This window comes from Lutra lutra, chromosome 15 (assembly GCF_902655055.1).
Source record: "Lutra lutra chromosome 15, mLutLut1.2, whole genome shotgun sequence".
Classification (NCBI taxonomy): Eukaryota; Metazoa; Chordata; class Mammalia; order Carnivora; family Mustelidae; genus Lutra; species Lutra lutra.
The window spans coordinates 66551170-66575556 of NC_062292.1; the positions used below are offsets into that span (position 1 = coordinate 66551170).

The window sequence follows — 24387 nt, forward strand, 5'->3', positions numbered from 1 at the left end:
GGTCCCACAGGGTCGCAGAAGGATCGGGGGTGTCTGAGTGTCGCAGAGCTTACCGGTATTAGAACGGGGAAGATGGCTACAGAGACAGAGCCGAGAGTGACTCTCAGCTCAGGGTTGCCTTGAACCGGTCGCAGGCTCGGTCAGCTCGGAGCACGGCTGGAGCCAGGGTGACGGGAGTCATTGGGCGCTGTGCTCTGAGGGCGCACTGAGGAGTGGGGCCCCGGGCTCTCAGCTCCTCCGGGCTGGAGACCGGGAGGCCGCCATCTTTATTCCTGTCCTCTGGACTCTACGGAAAGCGTTCAGGGAACAAAAGCTCCCGAAAGCAAACCCGAGCGGATTACTCAGCGCGGCCCCGGGTAAGGGCGGTGCATTTCTGCCTGGGGCAAAGACGCTTGAGAATCACTACAACAGGCCCCTCCCCCAGAAGATCAACGAGAAACCCAGCCAGGATCAAGTTCACCTACCAAGGAGTGCAGTTTCAATACCAAGGAGAGCGGCGGAATTCCAGAGGAGAAGAAAGCAAAGCACGGAAATCATGGCTTTCTCCCCATGATATTTTAGCTTTGCAGTTAATTTAAATTTTTTTTCTTTTTCAATTTTTTTTTCTTTTTCTCTTCTTCTGCTAAATTTTTTTTAACTTTTACCGTTTTCTTTCTTTAACGTTTTTTGAATAGTTTATCTAATATATATATATTCTTCCTCTTTTTATATTTTTTCTTTATCGGCTTTCTTTTTTTTAATAGTTTCTTTTTTTTTTTATTTCTTTCTGAACCCCTTTTTATCCCCTTTCTCCCCCCCTCACAATTCGGGATCTCTTCTGATTTGGCTAAAGCATATTTTCCTGGGGTTGTTGCCACCCTTTTAGTATTTTAATTGCTCCTTCATAAACTCTTATCTGGACAAAATGACAAGGCGGAAAAATTCACAACAAAAAAAAGAACAAGAGGCAGTACCAAAGGTTAGGGACCTAATCAATACAGACATTGGTAATATGTCAGATATAGAGTTCAGAATGATGATTCTCAAGGTTCTAGCCGGGCTTGAAAAAGGCATGGAAGATATTAGAGCAACCCTCTCGGGAGATATGAAAGCCCTTTCTGGAGAAATAAAAGAACTAAAATCTAACCAAGTTGAAATCAAAAAAGCTATTAATGAGGTGCAATCAAAAATGGAGGCTCTCACTGCTAGGATAAATGAGGCAGAAGAAAGAATTAGTGATATAGAAATGACAGAGAATAAAGAAGCTGAGCAAAAGAGGGACAAACAGCTACTGGACCACGAAGGGAGAATTCGAGAGATAAGTGACAACATAAGACGAAACAACATTAGAATAATTGGGATTCCAGAAGAAGAGGAAACAGAGAGGGGAGCAGAAGGTATATTGGAGAGAATTATTGGAGAGAATTTCCCCAATTTGGCAAAGGGAACAAGCATCAAAATCCAGGAGGTTCAGAGAACCCCCCTCAAGATCAATAAGAATAGGTCCACACCCAATCAACTAATAGTAAAATTGACAAGTCTTAGTGACAAAGAAAAGATCCTGAAAGCAGCCCAGGAAAAGAAGTCTGTAACGTACAATGGTAAAAATATTAGATTGGCTGCAGACTTATCCACAGAGACCTGGCAGGCCAGAAAGAGCTGGCATGATATATTCAGAGTACTAAATGAGAAAAACATGCAGCCAAGAATACTATATCCAGCTAGGCTATCATTGAAAATAGACGGAGAGGTTAAAAGCTTCCAGGACAAACAAAAACTGAAAGAATTTGCAAATACCAAACCAGCTCTACAGGAAATATTGAAAGGGGTCCTCTAAGCAAAGAGAGACCCTCAAAGTAGTAGATCACAAAGAAACAGAGACAATATACAATAACAGTCACCTTACAGGCAATACAATGGCACTAAATTCATATCTCTCAATACTTACCCTGAATGTCAATGGGCTAAGTGCCCCAATCAAAAGACACAGGGTATCAGAATGGATAAAAAAACAAAAACCTTCTATATGTTGCCTACAAGAAACTCATCTTAAACCCGAAGACACCTCCAGGTTTAAAGTGAGGGGGTGGAAAAGAATTTACCATGCTAATGGACATCAGAAGAAAGCAGGAGTGGCAATCCTTATAGCAGATCAATTAGATTTTAAGCCAAAGATTATAATAAGAGATGAGGAAGGACACTATATCATACTCAAAGGAACTGTCCAACAAGAAGATCTAACAATTTTAAATATCTATGCCCCTAACGTGGGAGCAGCCAACTATATAAACCAATTAATAACAAAATCAAAGAAACACATTGACAAGAATACAATAATAGTAGGGGATTTTAACACTCCCCTCACTGAAATGGACAGATCATCCAAGCAAAAGATCAACAAGGAAATCAAGGCCTTAAATGACACACTGGACCAGATGGACATCACAGATATATTCAGTACATTGCATCCCAAAGCAACAGAATACACATTCTTCTCTAGTGCACATGGAACATTCTCCAGAATAGATCACATTCTTGGTCCTAAATCAAGTCTCAACCGGTATCAAAAGATTGGGATCATTCCCTGTATATTTTCAGACCATAATGCTCTAAAGCTAGAACTCAATCACAAGAGGAAATTTGGAAAGAACCCAAATACATGGAGATTAAAGAGCATCCTACTAAAGAATGAATGGGTCAACCAGGAAATTAAAGAAGAATTGAAAAAATTTATGGAAACAAATGATAATGAAAACACAACGGTTCAGAATCTGTGGGACACAACAAAGGCAGTCCTGAGAGGAAAATATATAGCGGTACAAGCCTTTCTCAAGAAACAAGAAAGGTCTCAGGTACACAACCTAACCCTACACCTAAAGGAGCTGGAGAAAGAACAAGAAAGAAACCCTAAACCCAGCAGGAGAAGAGAAATCATAAAGATTAGAGCAGAAATCAATGAAATAGAAACCAAAAAAAGATTAGAAAAGATCAACGAAACTAGGAGCTGGTTCTTTGAAAGAATTAATAAGATTGATAAACCCCTGGCCAGACTTATCAAAAAGAAAAGAGAAAAGACCCAAATAAATAAAATCATGAATGAAAGAGGAGAGATCACAAAGAACACCAAAGAAATACAGACAATTATAAGAACATACTATGAGCAACTCTACGCCAACAAATTTGACAATCTGGAAGAAATGGATGCATTCCTAGAGACATATAAACTACCACAACTGAACCAGGAAGAAATGGAAAGCCTCAACAGACCCATAACCAGTAAGGAGATTGAAACAGTCATCAAAAATCTCCAAACAAACAAAAGCCCAGGGCCAGACGGCTTCCCGGGGGAATTCTACCAAACATTTAAAGAAGAACTAATTCCTATTCTCCTGAAACTGTTCCAAAAAATAGAAATAGAAGGAAAACTTCCAAACTCATTTTATGAGGCCAGCATCACCTTGATCCCAAAACCAGACAAGGATCCCATCAAAAAAGAGAACTACAGACCAATATCCTTGATGAACACAGATGCAAAAATTCTCACCCAAATACTAGCCAATAGGATTCAACAGTACATTAAAAGGATTATTCACCACGACCAAGTGGGATTTATTCCAGGGCTGCAAGGTTGGTTCAACATCCGCAAATCAATCAATGTGATACAACACATTAATAAAAGAAAGAACAAGAATCATATGATACTCTCCATAGATGCTGAAAAAGCATTTGACAAAGTACAGCATCCATTCCTGATCAAAACTCTTCAAAGTGTAGGGATAGACGGCACATACCTCAATATTATCAAAGCCATCTATGATAAACCCACCGCAAATATCATTCTCAATGGAGAAAAACTGAAAGCTTTTCCGCTAAGGTCAGGAACACGGCAGGGATGTCCGTTATCACCACTGCTATTCAACATAGTACTAGAAGTCCTAGCCTCAGCAATCAGACAACAAAAGGAAATGAAAGGCACCAAATCGGCAAAGAAGAAGTCAAACTATCACTCTTCGCAGATGATATGATACTCTATGTGGAAAACCCAAAAGACTCCACTCCAAAACTGCTAGAACTTGTACAGGAATTCAGTAAAGTGTCAGGATATAAAATCAATGCACAGAAATCAGTTGCATTTCTCTACACCAACAACAAGACAGAAGAAAGAGAAATTAAGGAGTCCATCCCATTTACAATTGCACCCAAAACTATAAGATACCTAGGAATAAACCTAACCAAAGAGACTAAGAATCTATACACAGAAAACTATAAAGTACTCATGAAAGAAATTGAAGAAGACACAAAGAAATGGAAAAATGTTCCATGCTCCTGGATTGGAAGAATAAATATTGTGAAAATGTCTATGCTACCTAAAGCAATCTACACATTTAATGCAATTCCTATCAAAGTACCATCCATTTTTTTCAAAGAAATGGAACAAATAATCCTAAAATTTATATGGAACCAGAAAAGACCTCGAATAGCCAAAGGAATATTGAAAAAGAAAGCCAAAGTTGGTGGCATCACAATTCCGGACTTCAAGCTCTATTACAAAGCTGTCATCATCAAGACAGCATGGTACTGGCACAAAAACAGACACATAGATCAATGGAACAGAATAGAGAGCCCAGAAATGGACCCTCAACTCTATGGTCAACTCATCTTCGACAAAGCAGGAAAGAATGTCCAATGGAACAAAGACAGCCTCTTCAATAAATGGTGTTGGGAAAATTGGACAGCCACATGCAGAAAAATGAAATTGGATCATTTCCTTACACCACACACGAAAATAGACTCAAAATGGATGAAGGATCTCAATGTGAGAAAGGAATCCATCAAAATCCTCGAGGAGAACACAGGCAGCAACCTCTTCGACCTCAGCCGCAGCAACATCTTCCTAGGAACATCACCAAAGGCAAGGGAAGCAAGGGCAAAAATGAACTTTTGGGATTTTATCAAGATCAAATGCTTTTGCACAGCAAAGGAAACAGTGAACAAAACCAAAAGACAACTGACAGAATGGGAGAAGATATTTGCAAATGACATATCAGATAAAGGGCTAGTGTCCAAAATCTATAAAGAACTTAGCAAACTCAACACGCAAAGAACAAAGAATCCAATCAAGAAATGGGCAGAGGACATGAACAGACATTTCTGCAAAGAAGACATCCAGATGGCCAACAGACACATGAAAAAGTGCTCCATATCACTCGGCATCAGGGAAATACAAATCAAAACCACCATGAGATATCACCTCACACCAGTCAGAATGGCTACAATTAACAAGTCAGGAAATGACAGATGCTGGCGATGATGCCGAGAAAGGGGACCCCTCCTACACTGTGGGTGGGAATGCAAGCTGGTGCAACCACTCTGGAAAACAGCATGGAGGTTCCTCAAAAGGTTGAAAATAGAACTACCCTATGACCCTGCAATTGCACTGCTGGGTATTTACCCTAAAGATACAAACGTAGTGATCCAAAGGGGCACGTGCACCCGAATGTTTATAGCAGCAATGTCTACAATAGCCAAACTATGGAAAGAACCTAGATGTCCATCAACAGACGAATGGATAAAGAAGATGTGGTATATATACACAATGGAATACTATGCAGCCATCAAAAGAAATGAAATCTTGCCATTTGCGACGACGTGGATGGAACTAGAGGGTATCATGCTTAGCGAAATAAGTCAATCGGAGAAAGACAACTATCATATGATCTCCCTGATATGAGGGAGAGGAGATGCAACATGGGGGGTTGAGGGGGTAGGAGAAGAGTAAATGAAACAAGATGGGATTGGGAGGGAGACAAACCATAAGTGACTCTTAATCTCACAAAACAAACTGAGGGTTGATGGGGGGAGGGGGTTCGGAGAGGGGGTGGGGTTATGGATATTGGGGAGGGTATGTGCTATGGTGAGTGTTGTGAAGTGTGTAAACCTGGCGATTCGCAGACCTGTACCCCTGGGGATAAAAATATATGTCTATAAAGCTGTAAAAAAAAAAAGGAAAAAAGAAAGGATGAATACCCAAGTTTTGTAGCAACATGGTCGGGACTGGAAGAGATTATGCTGAGTGAAATAAGGCAAGCAGAGAGAGTCAATTATCATATGGTTTCACTTATCTGTGGAGCATAACAAATAGCATGGAGGACAAGGGGAGATGGAGAGGAGAAGGGAGTTGAGGGAAATTGGAAGGGGAGGTGAACCATGAGAGACTATGGACTCTGAAAAACGATCTGAGAATTTTGAAGGGGTGGGGGGTGGGAGGTTGGGGGCACCAGGTGGTGGGTATTGTAGAGGGCACGGATTGCATGGAGCACTGGGTGTGGTGCAAAAATAATGAATACTGTTATGCTGAATAAATAAATAAATTAAAAAAATATATATATAAAAAAAAGATAAGTCAGTGAAGTTAAAAAAATGACAACACGTTTGTTCATGAAATTATGTGAGTTAATTTCAAAAGTTTAAAACCATACAAAATGTTTTTTGAGATGTGGAATTAAACTAAAAAAAATCAAAGATGAAAGTAGAACCAGAAATTATTCCATGTCTAGAAATTCAGAAATACCAATTCCAGATAACTAATGTTGATGAAAAAATATATTGAACTGACAAATTCGATGCCCCTTATCAAACTTTCTGATATGCAGCAACATCCCTGCTTAAAGGGAATATTTATTTATTTTTATTTATTATTTTTTATCATTTTGTCTTTATTTCTTTGAGAGAGAGAGAGAGAGGGAGGGAAGGACGGGGGGGAGAGGGAGAGAGAGAATCTTAAGGAGGCCCGTGCTCAGCATGGAGCCCCACGCAGAGTTTGATCCAAGACCTTGAGATCATGACCTGAGCTGATATCAAGAGTCAGACACTCAACTGCCTGAGCCCTCCAGGTGTCCCTAAGAGGAATTTTTAGACTTAGAAAGACATAGAAGAAAATAATGACTGAATATAAATTGCTTAAGCATCTACATTAAGAAGTTAGAAGTAACATTATGATTTATAATAAAAAATATGTACTTGGTCCCCATTTCTGGTATGGAGCTCCTAAAACCCTCGAACTTCCTAAGTGTTAAGAGTAATTTTTATACTAATGAAGTGACTTTTAGATTGCACCTAAGAATGGGGCCATGTTTAGGTTAGGAGCCAGCCCTCTGATTGGAGGATTGGAACTTTCAGTCCCACTGCCCCAGATCCTAGGAGAGGGAGGAGAGGTTAGAGGTTTAATCAATTGTCAATGGCCAGTGATTCAATCAGCCATGTTTATGTAATGAAGCCTCTATAAAGACCCAGAAGGACTGGTTTGGGGTGCTTCCAGGTTGGGGAACACATGCAGACTCAGGGGAATGGTACACTCGGGAAGACATGGAAGAAGCTTCAGGGTCTTTCCCACACCTTGCCCTGTTCATCTCTTCTATCTGGCTATTCCTGAGTAATATTCTTTTGCAATAAATTGATGATCTAGTAAAATAATATGTTTATCTGCGTTCTTTGAGCCACTCCAGCAAATGGATCGAACCCAAGGAAGAAGTCATGGGACCTCCCATCTATAGCTGGATGGTCAGAAACACAGGTGACCACCTAAACTTGCAACTGGCGTCTCAAGTGTGATGTGCAGTCTCAGAAAGGCTGAAAGTCTGATGGGTGGGATCTGATGCTCCCTCCAGATAGATACAATTGCATTGAATTGTTGTAGGACATCCCAATGGTGTCAGAAACTTTCTTGGTGTTTGTGTGTGGGAAACCCCCTCTTGCACACACTGGAATTTGTTGATTACAGCAGGTTAAATGCAAAGAAAATGCCTCCTTTTCTGGAGCTTCACTTCATTGTGCTTTGCAGATAGTGCATATTTTGCAAATCAAAGGGGTTTTGGAATCCTGCATTGAGCCAGTCCATCAGTTCATTTTTCCAACAGCATTTGCTCATTTGGCGTCTGTGTCACAGTTTGGTAATTCTTGCAATATTTCAAACATTTTCATTATTATTATATTTAAATTGTTGCAATCTCATGATAAAATTCAAATGGATGAGGAGTTGCTTCTTATGGATGAGCAAAGAAAATGTCTTCTTTTTTTTTAAACTTTTTATTTATTTTAAAGATTTTATTTATTTATTTGTCATAGAGAGAGAAGCGAGAGTGAGCACAGGCAGACAGAGTGGCAGGCAGAGGCAGAGGGAGAAGCAGGCTCCCTGCCAAGCAAGGAGCCCGATGTGGGACTCGACCCCAGGACGCTGGGATCATGACCTGAGCCGAAGGCAGCTGCTCAACCAACTGAGCCACCCAGGCGTCCCAGAAAATGTCTTCTTGAGCTGGGATTCACTCCTAGTAAGGATGGTGTGAAGATTCTTGAAACGGCAACAACGGATTTAGAATATTTCATAAACTTGTCCTCTAAAAGAGTGGCAGGGTTTCAGAGGGTTCACTCCAATTTTGTAAGAAGTGCTACTGTGGGTAAAATTCTACCAAACAGCATAACATACTACAGAGAAACCTTCATGAAAGGAAGAGTTACTAGTGCAGCAAGCTGCACTGTTGTCTAATTTAAGAAATTGTCACAGCCACTCCCGCCTCCAGTAACCACCACCCTGATCAATCAGCAGCCCCCAATATGAAGGCAGACCCTCTAGCAGCAAAAAGATTACTACTTGCTTAAAGTTTAGAGGATGATTAGCTTTTTTAACCATGAAATATTTTCAATTAAGATAAGTACATTTTTTTTAAGATTTTATTTATTATTTATTTTGACAGAGAGAGAGATCACAAGTAGACAGAGAGGCAGGCAGGCGGAGAGAGAGAGGGAAGCAGGCTCCCTGCTGAGCAGAAAGCCCGATGTGGGACTCGATCCCAGGACCCTGAGATCATGACCTGAGCCGAAGGCAGCGGCTTAACCCACTGAGCCACCCAGGCGCCCCTAAGATAAGTACATTTTAAAACAAAAGATAAGTACATTTTTTTGACATAATGCTTCTGTGTATTTATTAGCCTATAGTATAGTATAAATGTAACTTCCATATGCACTCGGAAATGAAAACATTCCTTTGACACACTTTATTATATTTGCTTCATTGTGGTAGTATGGAAGTAAACCCACAATATCTCTGGTTATGTTTGTAGAAGGAGGGAAATAATAAAATGATACGCTCATAGAGAGAACCAGAAAAGCCAAAAGTTACTTTTTGAAAACTTTATAAAATTGATGAGCCCCTGTAAAAATGAGAAACAGAAAGAACAAACTAAAGAGAGAACAAATTTCCAGGATCTTGTAAAAAGATGGTAATGACAATAAGGACATCATGAACAAGCTGATAAGCAACTGGACATTGGAACAACCTGGATAAATCTTACTTACCAAAGCTAACACAAAAAGAAATAGACAATTTGAGTAAACCTATATGTATTTTTAAAAATTAGCAGTTAAATTTAAAATCCTTCCCACACCAAAACAAACAAACAAAAACAATGTATTAGACTTCAATGATAAATTTTGCCAAATATTTAAGGGGGGAAAAAAAAGAAAAACTACAAAATCTCCCTGAGAATAGATACAAAGAAAGATTTTCCAAATCATTTTATGAAGCAAAAAGTCCTGACAAGGACATTATTCTAAAAAATGAATAAAATATTCAAACTGAATCCATATACATACATTATGACAAGATAGTTCATCGAAACATAATTTTAATTTATCATTTGAAAATCAATAAGTGTGATTCCCAACATTCAGGAGAAAAAAGATATAAAACATGTTATCATTTCAAGAAAAGCAGAAGAAGCACCTAATACATTTCAACAACTATCCATAATAGTAAGGAATATAAAAAGTTTTTATCAAATTTGAAAAAGTGCTTAATCTGATTTTTAAAAAAGTGAACATGAAGCACACAGCAATTATTATAACTAACATTAACTCCTGAATAATTCTTGTCTGATATAAGTAAAAAGATGGGGGGTACCTGGGTGGTGCATTCCGTTAAGCATTTGACTCTTGGTTTTAGCTCAGGTCATGATCTCAGGGTCATGGGATTGAGCCCCGCATCTGACACCATGCTGAGTTGGGATTCTCGCTCCCCTGTCTCTCTGCCTCCCTGCCCACTGCTCTTACTCTCTCTCTCTCAAATAAATAATCTTTAAAAAAAAAAAAAAGATGAGAATGTCAGCTGTCAATAGTTCTATTCATCAGTGTACTGGAGGTCACAGTCAGTGTAATTGGACAAGAAAATGCAATAAAAGATGGAGGATTGGGAAAAAAATTGAAATTTTCATATTTAGTGATGTCAGGAGATTATGTATAGAAAATCCAAAGGATCTACAGATAAAATATTAAACATAATAAGTTAATTTAACATGAATACTAGAAGCAAAGAGAAAATATTTTAAACATATTTTTATATACTAGCAGAAATTGCACAGACATGTACACATACACACTCCCTCAAAAAGAGTTGGAAAGCCCTTGTATTTGAGAGTGAGGATCTATTTCTGAAGGCCATTCATTCAGAGGTCATAATTAAATCATGGGTGCATTGAGGTTTTCTAGGAGGACAATCAGAGGAAAATCATAAGCCCAAAAAACCACCTTGGAGGGATGATTTGGAGAAGGGAGGCGACAAGGAGAATAAATAAAAGGTATAAGAAGAAAATGAAGGAGCTATTGAAAGACATCAGAGATCACAGGACTATCAAAATTTTTAAGCAACTAAAGTTCCAGCCTAATTGATTCAAAAGGAAAAATGAAACATGTTAGATCCCAATAACTAAGATACTCAGAGGAGGACAGTCTGCAGGTATAGCTTGATATGGCCTTTGGCCCTCTCTTCCATCATTCTGTTTTATTTGTGAACTCCATTCCTGGGTCAGCTTTGCTTTTGGAACAAAACTCTATAGCGAAGTTTTGAACTTTGAAGGCATATGATGCCATCCAAAGAGAGAGCCCCTCCTTCCTCAACCACCAAATGGAAACTCAGGCTCTAGTTGGATTGGACCAAATTAGGTCACATACACACTATGAACCAGTTATTCTAACTAAGCAGGGGGATGAAGTTATATTCATTATCTTAGACCATGATTCTCATCTGGAGTCCATTTTGCTCCATAGGAGACATTTGACAATGTCTGAAGATGCATTTGGTTGTTAGAACTGGGGAAGTGTTACTGGCATCTAGTGGGTAGAGGCCCAAGATTCTGCTCAAAATCCTATAGCACACAGGACAACCCTCCCTAACAGAGAAGTTTCCGGCCCAAAATGTCAATAGTACAATGCTGAGAAATCTTTAGAGAAGCATTTCTCAAACTTATTTGTACATCAGAACGAGCAGAAATGTTTGTTACAATACAGATTTCTGGTTCCTATTCCTGCATTTCCTGATTCAAGAGGTCTAGGGTAGGCCTGAAGACTTCTGTTGCTAGCAAGCTTATAGGTACTATTCCTGCTGCTAATTCATCATCACGCTCCAAAAAACACACTCATCAGGGCCCCAGGTGGTAGCTAAGTGTGCCTCGCTCTAAGGTAAGGTGCAGTGTAATGCGTCCTGAGAGTGACCAGCTGTGCTAACGGAGAAGAGAGGAAGCTACGTATTTCTCCTAACCTTCCCCAATCCTAAAGTTCACATTCTCCTCGAATGGGAAAATTGCTTCCAGTACTTTCGGCTTCCCCAAAGTCTCTGCTTATTCTGACCTCCCTTCCCAAATTTCTATAAAAAATACACTCAAAGTTTCCCCGTCCTTCCTCCTCCTGCTGTTTTAATAAAAGTGAGTTTGAATTTTTTAAATGGGGCTTCTAAAAAACTATGGAAGAGGCAAAAGAATGATGAAACATCAATGTAAATCAAATATGACTGAATTGCTACAGCACAGATATTTTTTAAAAATCCCTCTTGAGTCTTTCACAGGGGTATTTAACCCCCTGCTGTGTTACCCGCCCTCCTCCATCCTGCTTCTCCTCCTCACTGGAACATGGGGAGCAGGGGCCCGTCCAGAATCTCAGCAGCTGGACTGTGGTCACAGCGAGGACTCGAGAGATTTTCTCTAGTAGGCTTCAGGGCAGAAAGGAGTAGAGCATGGTATTTTTTTGTAATTGAGAAATATCTTAGAAAGAGGGAAATTGAGAATATCAACTACGGGGTTGGGGAGAAGAAAAGCTATAAACTTTGAAAAAAAAGCCCGTCAATGTGGCAATTGACATCAACTCAGACCATTTTTAATGAGCAAATGCTCATGCACAGAAGAGATCTTGCCAGAGATCCACCTGGGGCAAGCTCTTCTCTCAAGGAACTCACAAGTAAAGGGAGAAGAAAGTCAGAAGTAGCTCAACGCCATGGGTACAGAGTGAAGTAGATCTCTGCGTGATGCCACACTTCCGCTGTAGCACTAAGGAAGGCTTCCTGGAGGAAGAAGCATCTCAGCTGTGCCTCCAGGGTTAGAAAGTCATCGAGGCAGAGACAGAGACATTGTGGCAAGCATGCTCAGCAGCTCTGCAAATACAACCATCGCAGCATGATTTTCGTTAGCTTACTTTGACAAAGGACATTTCAGCAGAAGCAGAACAAAAAAAGCTTTAAAATAGAAAACCAAAGAGACATCACCCACAAGTTGTATACCATATTCCGTTTATTCTAAGACACATTCTTTTCCACATCTCACATGTAGATCAGGGCGACCGTACTATTGATACCATCTCATAATAAATTGACGGTTTTCTATTACTTTTCTGTTAGTTGTAAGTAGTGATTTATCTTGCATCCTATGGGAACTCGACATGATCAAATAACAGGATTGTTTGATGAAATAAGAGGCTGACGGCTTGAGCTTCTAGGCTTCTGGGTGCTTCTTCCAGATGGAAGAGGAGTCATGACAAGGGTTCATGAGATACTCTGATATGACCTGTGAAGAACACAAGCAAAAAATATCTCTACAGAATAGACACTTGTGGTCCCATGTTCACAGTGACATTTTCCACAAAGAGCCAAAACATGGAATTAACCCAGGCATCCATCGAAAGATGAATGATAAACAGTGTGTTGTGTTGGTGCAAAGGAATGTCATTACTCAGCCTTGAGAAGGAAGGAAATTGTGACACGTGGGACAATATGGATGAACCACAGGGACCTTGTGCTGAGAGAAATAAGCCAGCCACAAAAAGACAACTCCTAAAGGTTTCAATTATATGAGGTCTCCAGAGTCATCAAATTCCTAGAGACAGAGCATAGCATGGTGGGTGCCAGGGCCTGGGGAGCAGGGACGGTGGAGGTGTTGTTCAGTGTGTATACACTTTTAGTTTTTCAAGATTAAAAGAGCTCTAGAGATCAGTTGCACAAAGATGTGAGTGTACTTCATACCTCTAAGCTGTGTATTTGAAGATGGTGAAGATGGTAGGTTTTAAGTTTTATGAGGGTAGGTTTACCACAATTTAAACGATAGATTTATGTAAGGAAGATGGGACTGGGAAGAAAGGGGAGAGTCTGGTAGAGAGACTGAGGCTAAGGTGTTGTGATTGAGGCAATGGTTGAAAGAGCCGATAGGCAGACAAAAAAGATGAGAAACAAAAACTCACCAGCGTCTCAAAAACCCACAGGAAAGACCAATCAAAAGGATCAAGAGGGGCACTATTATTGCCAATGATATCAAGCCAACGGAGATGGGGTTTCCTGAAAATTGGGGAAGGACGCAGGATGTCACTTCAAAACCCATTCTCTGAATTTTCTGGCCTTCCTTTTCCTACTTGATGGTCACCTACTCTTGATGTATGTCCCCTCTGTCCCTCCACCCCTACTCTAGCCCTCCTCCCCTCTCCCCCTCCCCCCCTTGACTCCCTACCACTCCCCCTCCATCCCTCCATCCTTCTCCCTTCCTTCTATCCCTCCTCTTGTCCCTCCCCAGCCCCCTCTCATGGGTCAACCCACCTGTGGCCAGTGCCTCCTTCTATGCTTGAGGACCATCTCCCCCATGCCCAGCTGGGCCCCAGCTCTTTCTTACCCCAGTAGAGGACCATGTCTTGGCCTCCCAGACTGCTGTGTCTCACTCGACAGGACAGGCCAGCTGCCTCCCAGGCCGCCACATCCAGAGTCACTCGGAGATACCACGTCCCATCAGCATGGGGCAGGACGTCGTCTCGTTGGGTGCCCTGTTGCTCCTGCTCACCCCGCATCCACATCACCCACACAGGCTTCGGGTAGAAGCCGGAGACGTGACACACCAGCAGCAGATGGCCGGGACCGGGACGGGGGCCAACGGACAGCCAGGCCTCGGGCTTCACTGAGGCAGAAAGGAGCAGAGAGAGTATCAGATCATGACTCTACTCTAGAGGACAGGGATTTGGAAACTCACAAGTCTGGACAGTGACCCCTTCTCCTCCTTTGGAAACCAGATTATTGATTAAGTCCCTCTCTTCATAGGTACCTCCTCTTCAATTTAAGGAAAGTGGTGGGAAGTGAAAGGGAAAAGCCTTAGCGGGGAATGGGACTAACCTTTTCTCTGCAGTTCTGTCTTCCCTGCATCGAGGACGCCCAGGAGATACCGAGGGCATGTTTCAAAGAGGAGCTTCTCCCCAATGTCCCGGATGCCTTTGTACTGACTAGTGAGCTCACAGATGCGCTGTGCCCTGCTGCCGCCCTCTGGGGCGGGCACACAGGAGTAATTCTTGAGGCTCACGAAGTCCAGTCCTCCCAGAGCCCCCCGCAGGAAGCTCTCAGTGCCCCTGCCAGGGTGCAGCTGACAGCCGGCTATGGCCTGGATCTCAAAGGGGTCTAGGCACAAGGAAAGTGGACAGTTACTAAGAAGCAAAGAAGAAAGAGATGAGGGAAGAACCTGGGATTCGGGATTTGGGTGATGCAAAAGGTCTGAGGCGTGACATGATGAGCCCAAATCTTCTCACAGCAATCCGAGTTTTCAGGAAGCTGAGAACCAGGGAGAGGAGCATGCACAGGTCACTAACGGTAGAGAAGGAGGTGAGATGACGTATAAGGTCAGAGGGGAGAGGGGGCTGAGTGTGGAGGCTGGGGGCCAGCCATCCAGGGTCAGTAGGAGGAGTGCACTGGAAAGAGGGCCAGGCAGGAGCCTCCAAGAGGGGGATTGTAGGAAGAGGTCGGTCGCTCAGGCATTGCGGAAGACAAGTGGGGCATCCTGCTTGGGGTTTGAAAGAAGCAAGTTACCCAGGAGCCAACCCGGAGCTGTGACAAAGGGACTCCTTCACCTGGCAGAGCAGAGGGTGGGCAGCAGGACCAGTGTGGAATGCTCTGTGGGGGTGTGGGGTCAGGGGTGCAACTTCTCCAGAGAAGTGTGTGCGTGCAGCTGGGTGATGCAGGAAGTGGGTGTGTTGGCTGGCGGTGGGGGGGTCGGAATTAGAGGGAGTCGTAGCCTGAAGCAGGGGAGAGGAAAGTCCTTGAGAGCCCCCGCGTCAGAGGACTGGACTCACTGCATCTGGAACTCGGAGGCGTGGTTCTGCACTTCCAGGACAAACCCGCTGAGATAGACCTGGATGAGCTCCTCCAGCTCCGCCACCTCCTCGTCACTGAAGTTGCCCTTGGACCAGGACTTCAGGAAGACCGCCCTGTCCGCGGCACTGTCCCAGCCGTGAATCTGCACGTCGCCTACCGAGCCCGAGCCCTGGGTCTGGGCCCAGCTGCTGTTGGTGAAGGACGAGATCTGGATGACCTGGTAAGAAGTGGGCCCCTGAAAGGCTGTGGGGAATGGAAGGGTGACAAACGTAAGGAGAAAGGGAGAAGCGGGGGACGATGAGAGGACGGACACTGGGAAGATCCAGAGAAAAGGGACCCAGGGTCTGAAGAGCAACAGAGTCCAAGACATTCGTCCCCAGGGCCTCAGACCCCATCCCCCGGTCTGGAGGGTGGTGGGCGGGGCTGGTGAAGCCTGACCCTCCGGGGCTTTATCTGGACCCCGTCCCCATGCTGGTGTGGCCTGTTGCCCACCTTCCTCACCGCCTTGGCCCAGGCAGAAAACCATGGACAGCACCAGCAGCAGGAGCAGCATCTCCCCAGAGACTCTTGGAGCCACTGCTGGTCTCAGGCTTCAGCAGCTCTGCTCAGAGCTCAACAGGGACTTCCTCTTCAGCTGGCAGATCTCCAGGTCTGACATTTGGGCTTTGAGCGAAGCAAGTTATACACACGCCAACCAGGAGAGGAGAGCTGCACCTCCAACAGCCCGGGCCTCCCACTCGCCTCTCGTTTCCACTCCAGCCCGACTGTAACACTGACTTTTTTATTTCCCCGGCCTTCTGCTGCTTCCCTGTCTTTAGTCCCTTCGTACTTACTATCTGAGAAGAGCTGCCGTGACATTAATAGGTCACGTTGCCGGCCCAGTCCTGTCTTTCCTCCACCCTAAAGAAGAGGGTCATGTCAGCAGCTCCTGGAGCTCACTCTGACCTGGAAGGAAGCTTTAGGTTTATCCATCCAGCTCAGACTTCTCCCAGTCTCTCTGCACTGGCCCTCTGTTGTCGCCAGTCCCTGTGTCCTCAGGGTCCCTGTTGTCCCTGTTGCTCGTGTCATCCCTCTGCCTCATCCCTCTCATCCACGTTCTCATGGTGGGGGAGTGTATATTGACCATCACTCACAAAAAGGCAAGGTGTTGCAGACACCACCCAGAGTGCCGTGCTACAGATCCAAACCCCAAATCAAATACAATCAACACTGCCATGTACAATGCAACAAAACTGATCTTAAAACACAGCCATTTGTGAGAGTGAAAGTGACATTTTCTACTGGCATATGGTTTTCTTTTCAGTAGCTCTCTAGCTTTGGAGCTTGGAGTAACAAATCTTCTTGAGGCCCGGAGAACCTAGGGAGTCAAAGATAGATTTCTCTAGAAGGTTCACAAGCAATAGAGCCTCTCTCCAACCTCGATCTGCATTTTGGCCTTTCTGACACTAAATGAAAGATCACTAGGTGACCAAGGAGCTTGTCACTTCTCACCAAAAGTTTAGAGGCGTTTGTCCTAAGATGCCATCCTGTCTTCTCTGAGAATGCCCTTGGCACATTGTAACAATATATAGAGCATCGCTGAGTGGACTATTAGGTCCCTAATCAATGTTAGCTGTAAAGAGAATCCTTGGATTTTCTCCAATCAGGAAGAAATGACAAATTTGCATAGATCTACATATCATCTAGCAGAAAGGTGGTAATAACATCCAAGCATAGGGGCCTTCACCAAGATGATCCATTCATGTAGATGAAAAATGCAAAATGAGGATTGTAACGATCTCTATGCCTTGGAAATAAATGGCTCACGATATTAAGGGTGGCCTTTATCCAAGACTGATCACAACGTATGTGAGCCAGGGCAATATTCCGGGAATCCAATTCCTCTTAGAAGCTCATTCGCTTTTTGGGTCAGAGCCAATGGCAGCAGAGACTTAATCTTACTTGCCGTCAACATTGTCATTTTTCTTTTCTCTGCGAGCCTTGAGTCTGAGTAGAGCACCCAAGACTCTGTTGGTTGTGCTGTTGGTTCACTGGCATGCACATATGTTAAAACTTAGTGGTGTGTGAGCACAGTGAGCAGACTGATTCTCCCACAGGACAGATACTCCCCTGAGAGCCACATGGCAGCACGGGGAGGCAGGGCAGCTGGGCTGGGAGAGGATGCCGGTGCATGACCGTGAGTGCCTGCCCTCCGTATCCTGGTGCACACTCAAGGGGAACCTGAGAACTTCAGCCTCATTCCCGGGCCAGGCACCTAAGAGGTGCTTCTGCCACCCCTCTCTCCTCCCCACTGTATGCTGCCCCTCTTACCACCACCACACCTGCTCCATGCAAACCAGACCTCAGGCGTTCCTGCAAGAGGTACACACAGAGCTTAGTTGTGACACAGCTTCTCCACACTCAGGCTATAAATTCTCCTCCCCAAATGGCCCGTGGCTCCCAAACAAAAGCCTGAGGGGACATGGATCTCTGGACATCCAGTGTACTCCGGTCAGGAAGCTCAGATGACGAGGTCCTGCCTTTGCTGGTGAAAAGGAGAGAGAACAGGATTAATGGGTGAAAACTTACCTCTGAGTCCTCCAAGATCCCCACAATAGGAATATAACCCTCAAATTCTACCCCAAAAGCAAAGAAGATAAACATCTTGGAGCCAAACGTGAGATTTCTGCAGACTAGGGGCCAGCAGGCGCCCCTCCCTCGAAGCGCAGGCAGCTGCCCTAGGCCCCTGCTGTGTGCATTCTGCGTGGGAGTCTTGGTCACAGCACCTGGGGGCCCTAAACTGGCCAGAGGAAAGTGAGCAAAGGGGCAGCCCGTTGTATTGCTTTCTTTCAAGTTCTGTGATTTTAACCAAAGAATAAAAGTTAACAACAGATCCAAAAACTACACGTGTGTCTTGACCTACTTGTTTATTATGCACTCATTCATTTATCCAGCAAGTATTAATGGGGCACCTACTGTTTGCATCTGCAGCAGCTCTGCACTACCTCCTCACCATCCAAATTCTCATTGCCCATCCTGCCCGGTCCCAGACTTGGGAGTCAGTTCACGGACTCCCTTGTAAGTTCAGGAAACAATTGGCTTAATTTAGCCCAAGGCCCACAGATGCTTAAGAGTCAGAAAGAACCTCAAATTTGATCTTCAAGGGGCTGACTCCTGTGACAGTGACCCAACTCCCCAGTACTGGGACACAGAGAGGTTCGAATTTCTGAGATAGACTGAGCAGAAAACCCACTGTTTTTTACTTTCTTGGTGGGTCCAACCAAACTGCATGTTTTTGGGTTTTGACTTCTTCTTTGTTTATGTGATGTTGTTCCTGCGGGGGGGGTGCTTGCTTTCTGCTGCCGTCTGTCTATGAAGAATGCATGCGGTGAGGTCCACACAATCCCAACAGCGTGTACAGGTCTGGGTATGTCTGAATTTCAAATTCAAGTGCCAAATTCTAGCTTATTATCATCCCAAACCTACTGTTGAAGAGGAAACTTCTAGTATTCTATTTGTTATGACTTTGTAGGCCATTTTTCATCTCCAAAGATTTTCCACATTTCCTTCCATTCTTTTCAAAATGGAGCATCTTGTACTGAAAGTCCGGAGTTTCATACCATAGTGTGAATATGACATCACAGCGTGACTATCTAATTCCTTATTTGGTTTCTTATTGAGGTGAAATACAATATAAAATTGTTTTAAAGTGTTCAATCCAGGGGCATCTAGCACATTTCAATGGTGTGCAACCATGAGCTCTAACGACTTCCCAAAAACGTCTGTCTCTGCAAGAGAATATCCCACATCCAATATGCATCCGCGACCTCCAGCCCTCCCGCATGCCAATCTCCTGTTAACTGATAACTGTCCTCATGTCCATGGACTTACCTATTCTGAGACTTTCATATACATGGAACACACAACACGAGCACTGTCAGGTCTGGTTTCCTTCACAGAGAGTTGTGTTTCTGGGTTCATCCACGTTGCATCATTGTATCTTTCCTTTTCTATGATGGAATGATGTTCCGTATCTACCACATCTGTCTCGCCCTTTATCCGCAGATGGATATTTGAGCTGATTCTTCCTTCACGACAGTGAATACTGCTGCGTACCCATATTTGTTGGAACATCTGTTTTCTGTTGTTATGGGGTTATACTTAGAGGTGAAAAGTCTGGGTCAAATGGTTGATTCTTGGTTAACTTTTTGAGGAACTGCCAAACCATTTTCCTCAGCAGCTCAGTCACTTTACGTTCCCCCGACCACATGAGAGGGTTAGCATTTTACACAGTTACTGTATTAGAAGGAAAAACGAATACGTTTTTAAATTATGTGTTTATTTACTGGGGCATTTGGGTGGCTCAGTGGGTTAAGCCTGGGCCTTTGGCTCGGGTCGTGGTCTTGTTGGGTCTGTTATCAAAGGAATGAGACTGAGACAAAGTGAAAGTTATGCAAAGCTTTATTCTATGCCAAGCATTAGAAGTCAGACTGACCGGCCAGGGCTGCCTCCAAAGAAAGCAACGACCCCTCAGTCTTACAAGCTAGTTTTATAGGGCACAACTGCAGACCTCTACGTATGTGGCTTTGGCTGATTAGATGTTTCCACCTGTCTGGCCTTGTTTTAGGTGTGTGTTTTAGTAACGGTTACCTGGAACTGATATCAGTAACTGCTGAGGCGTTTATTAAACAACAAAATCTCTACCTAGGCAACATGGAGTTTCTATGGTTAAGTAGACCTGGGCAGGCCCTAGGGGTTTAACAGGTTTTATTGTGGAATTGGCCCCAACAGTCTCAGGGTCCTGGGATCGAGCCCCACATCAGTCTCTCCGCTCAGCAGGCAGCCTGCTCCCCCCACCCCGCCCCACCCTGCCTGCCTCTCTGTCTACTTGTGATTTCTCTCTCTCTGTCAAATAAATAAATAAAATCTTAAAAAAAATAAAAATAAAATAGAATATGTGTTTATTTACTAACTTAAAATAAACTGAATGTGTATTTTAAAAAACATAGTGATAATAGCGGCTTTGTAGTTGCCATTCTCTTTAATATTTGACTTGATAGAAGGCAGCTATATTTTCATAACTGCTTCCAAATCCCATCTGATGCCTACAGTCTCCGGAGAACAATACACACGGAAACATCCTCGTGGTATTGTCGTAAGAACAGTCTTGAACTCATGGAGCCTCTGGGCAGGGGTCAGGAGCTCCCAGGTACCCCTGAACACACCTTGACACCACCTGGCCTACATCCGGTATTTCTCCAGGGGATACACAAAGGTATTCCACCTTCTTTATTAGTTAAAGTATTTCTAAAAGGATATATTCTCCTAAATAACTGTCTCGTTATGCTGAGCTAGCCTAAGACAGATTAAATGCTCGATCTTTTCCATTTATCTGCCAGTCTTCAAGAGAACGAACTGTTTGTGTAGCTTCCCGGGTGACCAATGAATTACTTTTCCTGATGCAAGTGCAGGAATGTCAGCGTATTTGAAATGCTTGACTCCATCCTAGTCATTGTTTCTGTGAGGTTCTAATTGTCCCATCTTGATTTGGGATCCTTTCCTTTTTTTTCCCCCCTGATATGCCCTGATATAAAGTTATCAGTTATTTTTATTTTTTTTAAATATTTAATTTATTTATTTATTTGACAGAAAGAGAGATCACAAGTAGGCAGAGAGGCAGGCAGAGAGAGAGGGGGAAGCAGGCTCCCCACTGAGCAGAGAGCCCGATACGGGGCTAGATCCCAGGACCTGAGATCATGACCTGAGCCGAAGGCAGAGGCTTTAACCCACTGAGCCACCCAGTTGCCCTTATTTTTATTTTTTATCATCTTAATTTAATTTTTTTTTTTAGTGTTCCAAAATTCATTGTTTGTGCACCACACCCAGTGCTCCATGCAATATGTGCCCTCCATAATTCCCACCACCGGGCTCACCCATCTCCCCATGCCCTCCCCTCCAAAACCTTCAGTTTGTTTCTCAGAGTCCACAGTCTCTCATGGTTCCTCTCCCCCTCCGATTTCCCCCAATTCACTTTTCTTTCCTTCTCCTAATGTCCTTCATGGATGGGACTGGAGGAGATTATGCTGAGTGAAATTAGTCAAACGGAGAAAGTCAATTATCATACGGTTTTGCTTACTTGTGGAGCATAAGGGATCCTTTCTAAGTCAGCCTGCTTCTGAATTCACAACACCCCTTCCTCGCTGAGCTCTCCATCTGTTTGTGGGGCAACAGAGCTGTTACGGACTCCAGTAGAAGTGATGATGGAAACAGAGGCAGAAGAAAAATTATTAAATTTCCTCACCTACTGACAAGCCCTTAAAACAGGGCATAGTGACTCTCCGCTAGGGACTCAACTACTCCCACCTTAAGGCTTTGCTAAGGGCAAAGGGCAATCCTAGCCTGACTGACCTCCTACCCCCAACCAGGATCCTGTAAGTCTACTTGAACAATTCTTTTAGGAAACTTGATCTTTAAACCTCCAAGATAGTGTCAACAATCATTCCCAAGCATATGGCCCACTGATAGATATCTAAAGGATCTCATGAGATTTTATTACTGATAATAAATAACCTTTTTCCCAAACAATAGCTAGCCCCTCAAGGTCCTAGAAACCTTGCTTCCAAAATTCCTTAGAGACTTACGCCATCCTTAACCCCCTCCCAACTTACAAGTATATAATAGACCATCCCTCACATGCCTGGTGCAGCAGCTCTTCCAGCCCACAGGTCCTGTCCCCATGCTTTAATAAACCACTTTTTTGCACCAGAGATGTCTTAAGAATTCTTTCTTAGCCATTGGCTCTGGACCTTGTCCCACCGAAACTCAACTATGTTCTAGAACTTCATCAGAAGCTTGCTGCCCCAAACTAGCAATCAGTCATCTCCGCATGGCTCTCTGGTCCCTTGTAATGGAAAAGTAGAGACCCAGCTTAGTATTGGTTTTTGGGCTTTTTAAGCAGTGAACCTTTTATTTTTTTTTAAAGAATAAATATTGTGCAGAATCCCAGGTATATGGAGAGGCCAGCCAACTTCTACAAGGCTTCAGAGAGCAGTTGGTGGCCATGGGGCTGGGCAAGTAGCTCCAGGGCAAGTCTCAGCACAGAGGGCAGCATCTGGGGGCACAGTCACCCATCAGCGTTATGTGGAAACCAGACCAGCAAGACCATTGTGACGAGTGACTATCACCCTGAGGGAGTGTGACAGGTGTAAGGGCTGGACCTCACTGTGTCCAGAAAAGTCTGCTGTCACAAGGCCACCTTTCCAGAAATTCAACAACAAAGGCACTTCATTCCTCCTTTACGTGTCGGAGACCATGTCCTTATCGAGGAGGATCATGGGGTCAGCAAGGCCCAGACGTGCTCTCAGTTCACATTGGCAGGTTGGGCGCTGGTGTGGGTTGCAAGATGGCTGTAGACTCCTTGACAACCCAGTGGGAACCCCGAAACCACCTTGTCAGACTGCCCAGGGATCTCTGTGTTTGTGATACATCTGTGACCCCAGGAGCTGCTGCGTGTCAGTACCAGGAAGGACCACGAGACGCTCTTGCCCTTGACACAGGCCTCTCCAGTCCATGTAAGCGAGAAAATGCCCTTGGGGACAGAGAGGACCCTTCGACACCCACAAGGAGCTCTCGCGTCTTTGACCCCTTCCACCCTCTTTTTGCTGTTTTTTGCTTACTTCTCTAGAATTTCTCAATCCTTCCAGGCTCTCAGGCTCTTAAGGTTTTACTAGCACAATGTCTGGAGGGGATGTTTCCCAATGCTGTGCCTATACCTTACCGTTTGGCCTTCCCTTCGTGCCATTATCCATGGAACATGGAATCGCCCGCCCCCAGCACCCCAACCCCGGGTCCTGTGCGTGACTGTCCCACGTGGGGGCTGCGATGCTGGGCACCACTCCTGCAGTAAACTGCCCACACGGAGCACCACGCACATTGTTGCTCCCGCATTTCCCATGATAACACATTTATACAGCGGCCACTACTGTAAATAACCTGGGGGGAGGGCAGGGGTGTCTGTGACTCTTCAGAGCCCAGATTTCTGCTGACCACCAAAGCTTGAAAGGAGGGGTTAGTGTTTCTGTTTTTCCCCAAAATGAACTTAGCCGTCATTTTAATGTGGGGGATTAAAAAAAGGCTCTCCGCCGTTCTGTTCCAGGGCCTTTGGCTTTCATGGGAAGTGGGGTCCTCAGCACGCAGATTCTATTTTTGCAAAACCCTGGCTTGAGCCACTCCTTGCCTCACGGTGTTTGGGAGCAGCAGGACCTACCTACCTTATTTCTCTGAAGACGTAACATTTGTGACACGTTCTCTGGTCATCCCCTCCCACTCACCCACTCTGTGTCTGCCGTGACCCTCACGGTTCAGACCAAAATAGCCGCACTTGGAGCCAATCACATCTGTGCGCAGAGTCTCTTAAAGTCACTCTGTGGGCGCGGAGCCCCGAGGAGTGAAGAAAGCTGCCAGTGCTGCTCTTGGCGCCTCCTTCTGGGTAATGCCATGACCTCTGCCGGCTCGTCTCTCACCTCTTGGTTCAGAAGGGGAGAGGGAAAGCGGAGGTCCGAGAAGCCTGGCTTTGCTCACTGAATGCACTGATCCTACATGAACAGGCGGGACGGCTCAGCCTTGAGGTTAGGACTGAGCAGGACCGACCCTGACTTTGATTTTGTTTGTTTGTTTGTTTTAATTTTTATCTATTTATTTGACAGACAGAGATCACAAGAAAGCAGAGAGGCAGGCAGAGAGAGAGGAGGAAGCAGGCTCCCTGCTAAGCAGAGACCCCCGATGTGGGGCTCGATCCCAGGACCCTGAGATCATGACCTGAGCCGGAGGCAGAAGCTTAACCGACTGAGCCGCCCAGGCACCCCAGGACCTGCCCTGACTTTGTGTCTGGCCACAGGGTTTGTGAACACGGCTGTATGGAATGGATGATCTCCACTCGGTCAATGTAAAACTCTTTCTGTTTTGTCCTTTTTTAACATCGGTACATTAGAAGATTG

At 44.2% G+C, this 24387-nt stretch overlaps 2 protein-coding genes across 2 annotated transcripts in view; both read right to left on the reverse strand.

The window, feature by feature from the left end:
- LOC125085497 (T-cell surface glycoprotein CD1c-like) overlaps nt 1–24387 on the reverse strand; it is a 41854-nt gene that overhangs the window by 12941 nt on the left and 4526 nt on the right. The gene's annotated exons all lie outside the window — the stretch shown is intronic.
- On the reverse strand, nt 12583–15820 carry LOC125085502 (T-cell surface glycoprotein CD1b-like). The gene is made up of 5 exons (XM_047703912.1): nt 15389–15820; nt 14444–14722; nt 13953–14231; nt 13531–13624; nt 12583–12860 (listed from the first exon to the last, which is right to left on the reverse strand). The coding sequence occupies exons 1-5, from the start codon at nt 15780–15782 to the stop codon at nt 12839–12841; spliced, it is 1068 nt and encodes a 355-aa protein (XP_047559868.1). The 5' UTR covers nt 15783–15820; the 3' UTR covers nt 12583–12838.

Bases quoted from the DNA above. Each gene is read 5' to 3' on its own strand.
- LOC125085502 (XM_047703912.1), bottom strand. From the start codon at position 15,782: ATGTCTTGGACTCTGTTGCTCTTCAGACCCTGGGTCCCTTTTCTCTGG. The intron at 14,723-15,388 runs GAGTCCAGTCCT...CCTTGTGCCTAG, and splicing joins CTCCGAGTTCCAGATGCAGT to ACCCCTTTGAGATCCAGGCC. The intron at 12,861-13,530 runs GTGAGTTTTTGT...TGTTCTTCACAG, and splicing joins TGTGGGTTTTTGAGACGCTG to GTCATATCAGAGTATCTCAT.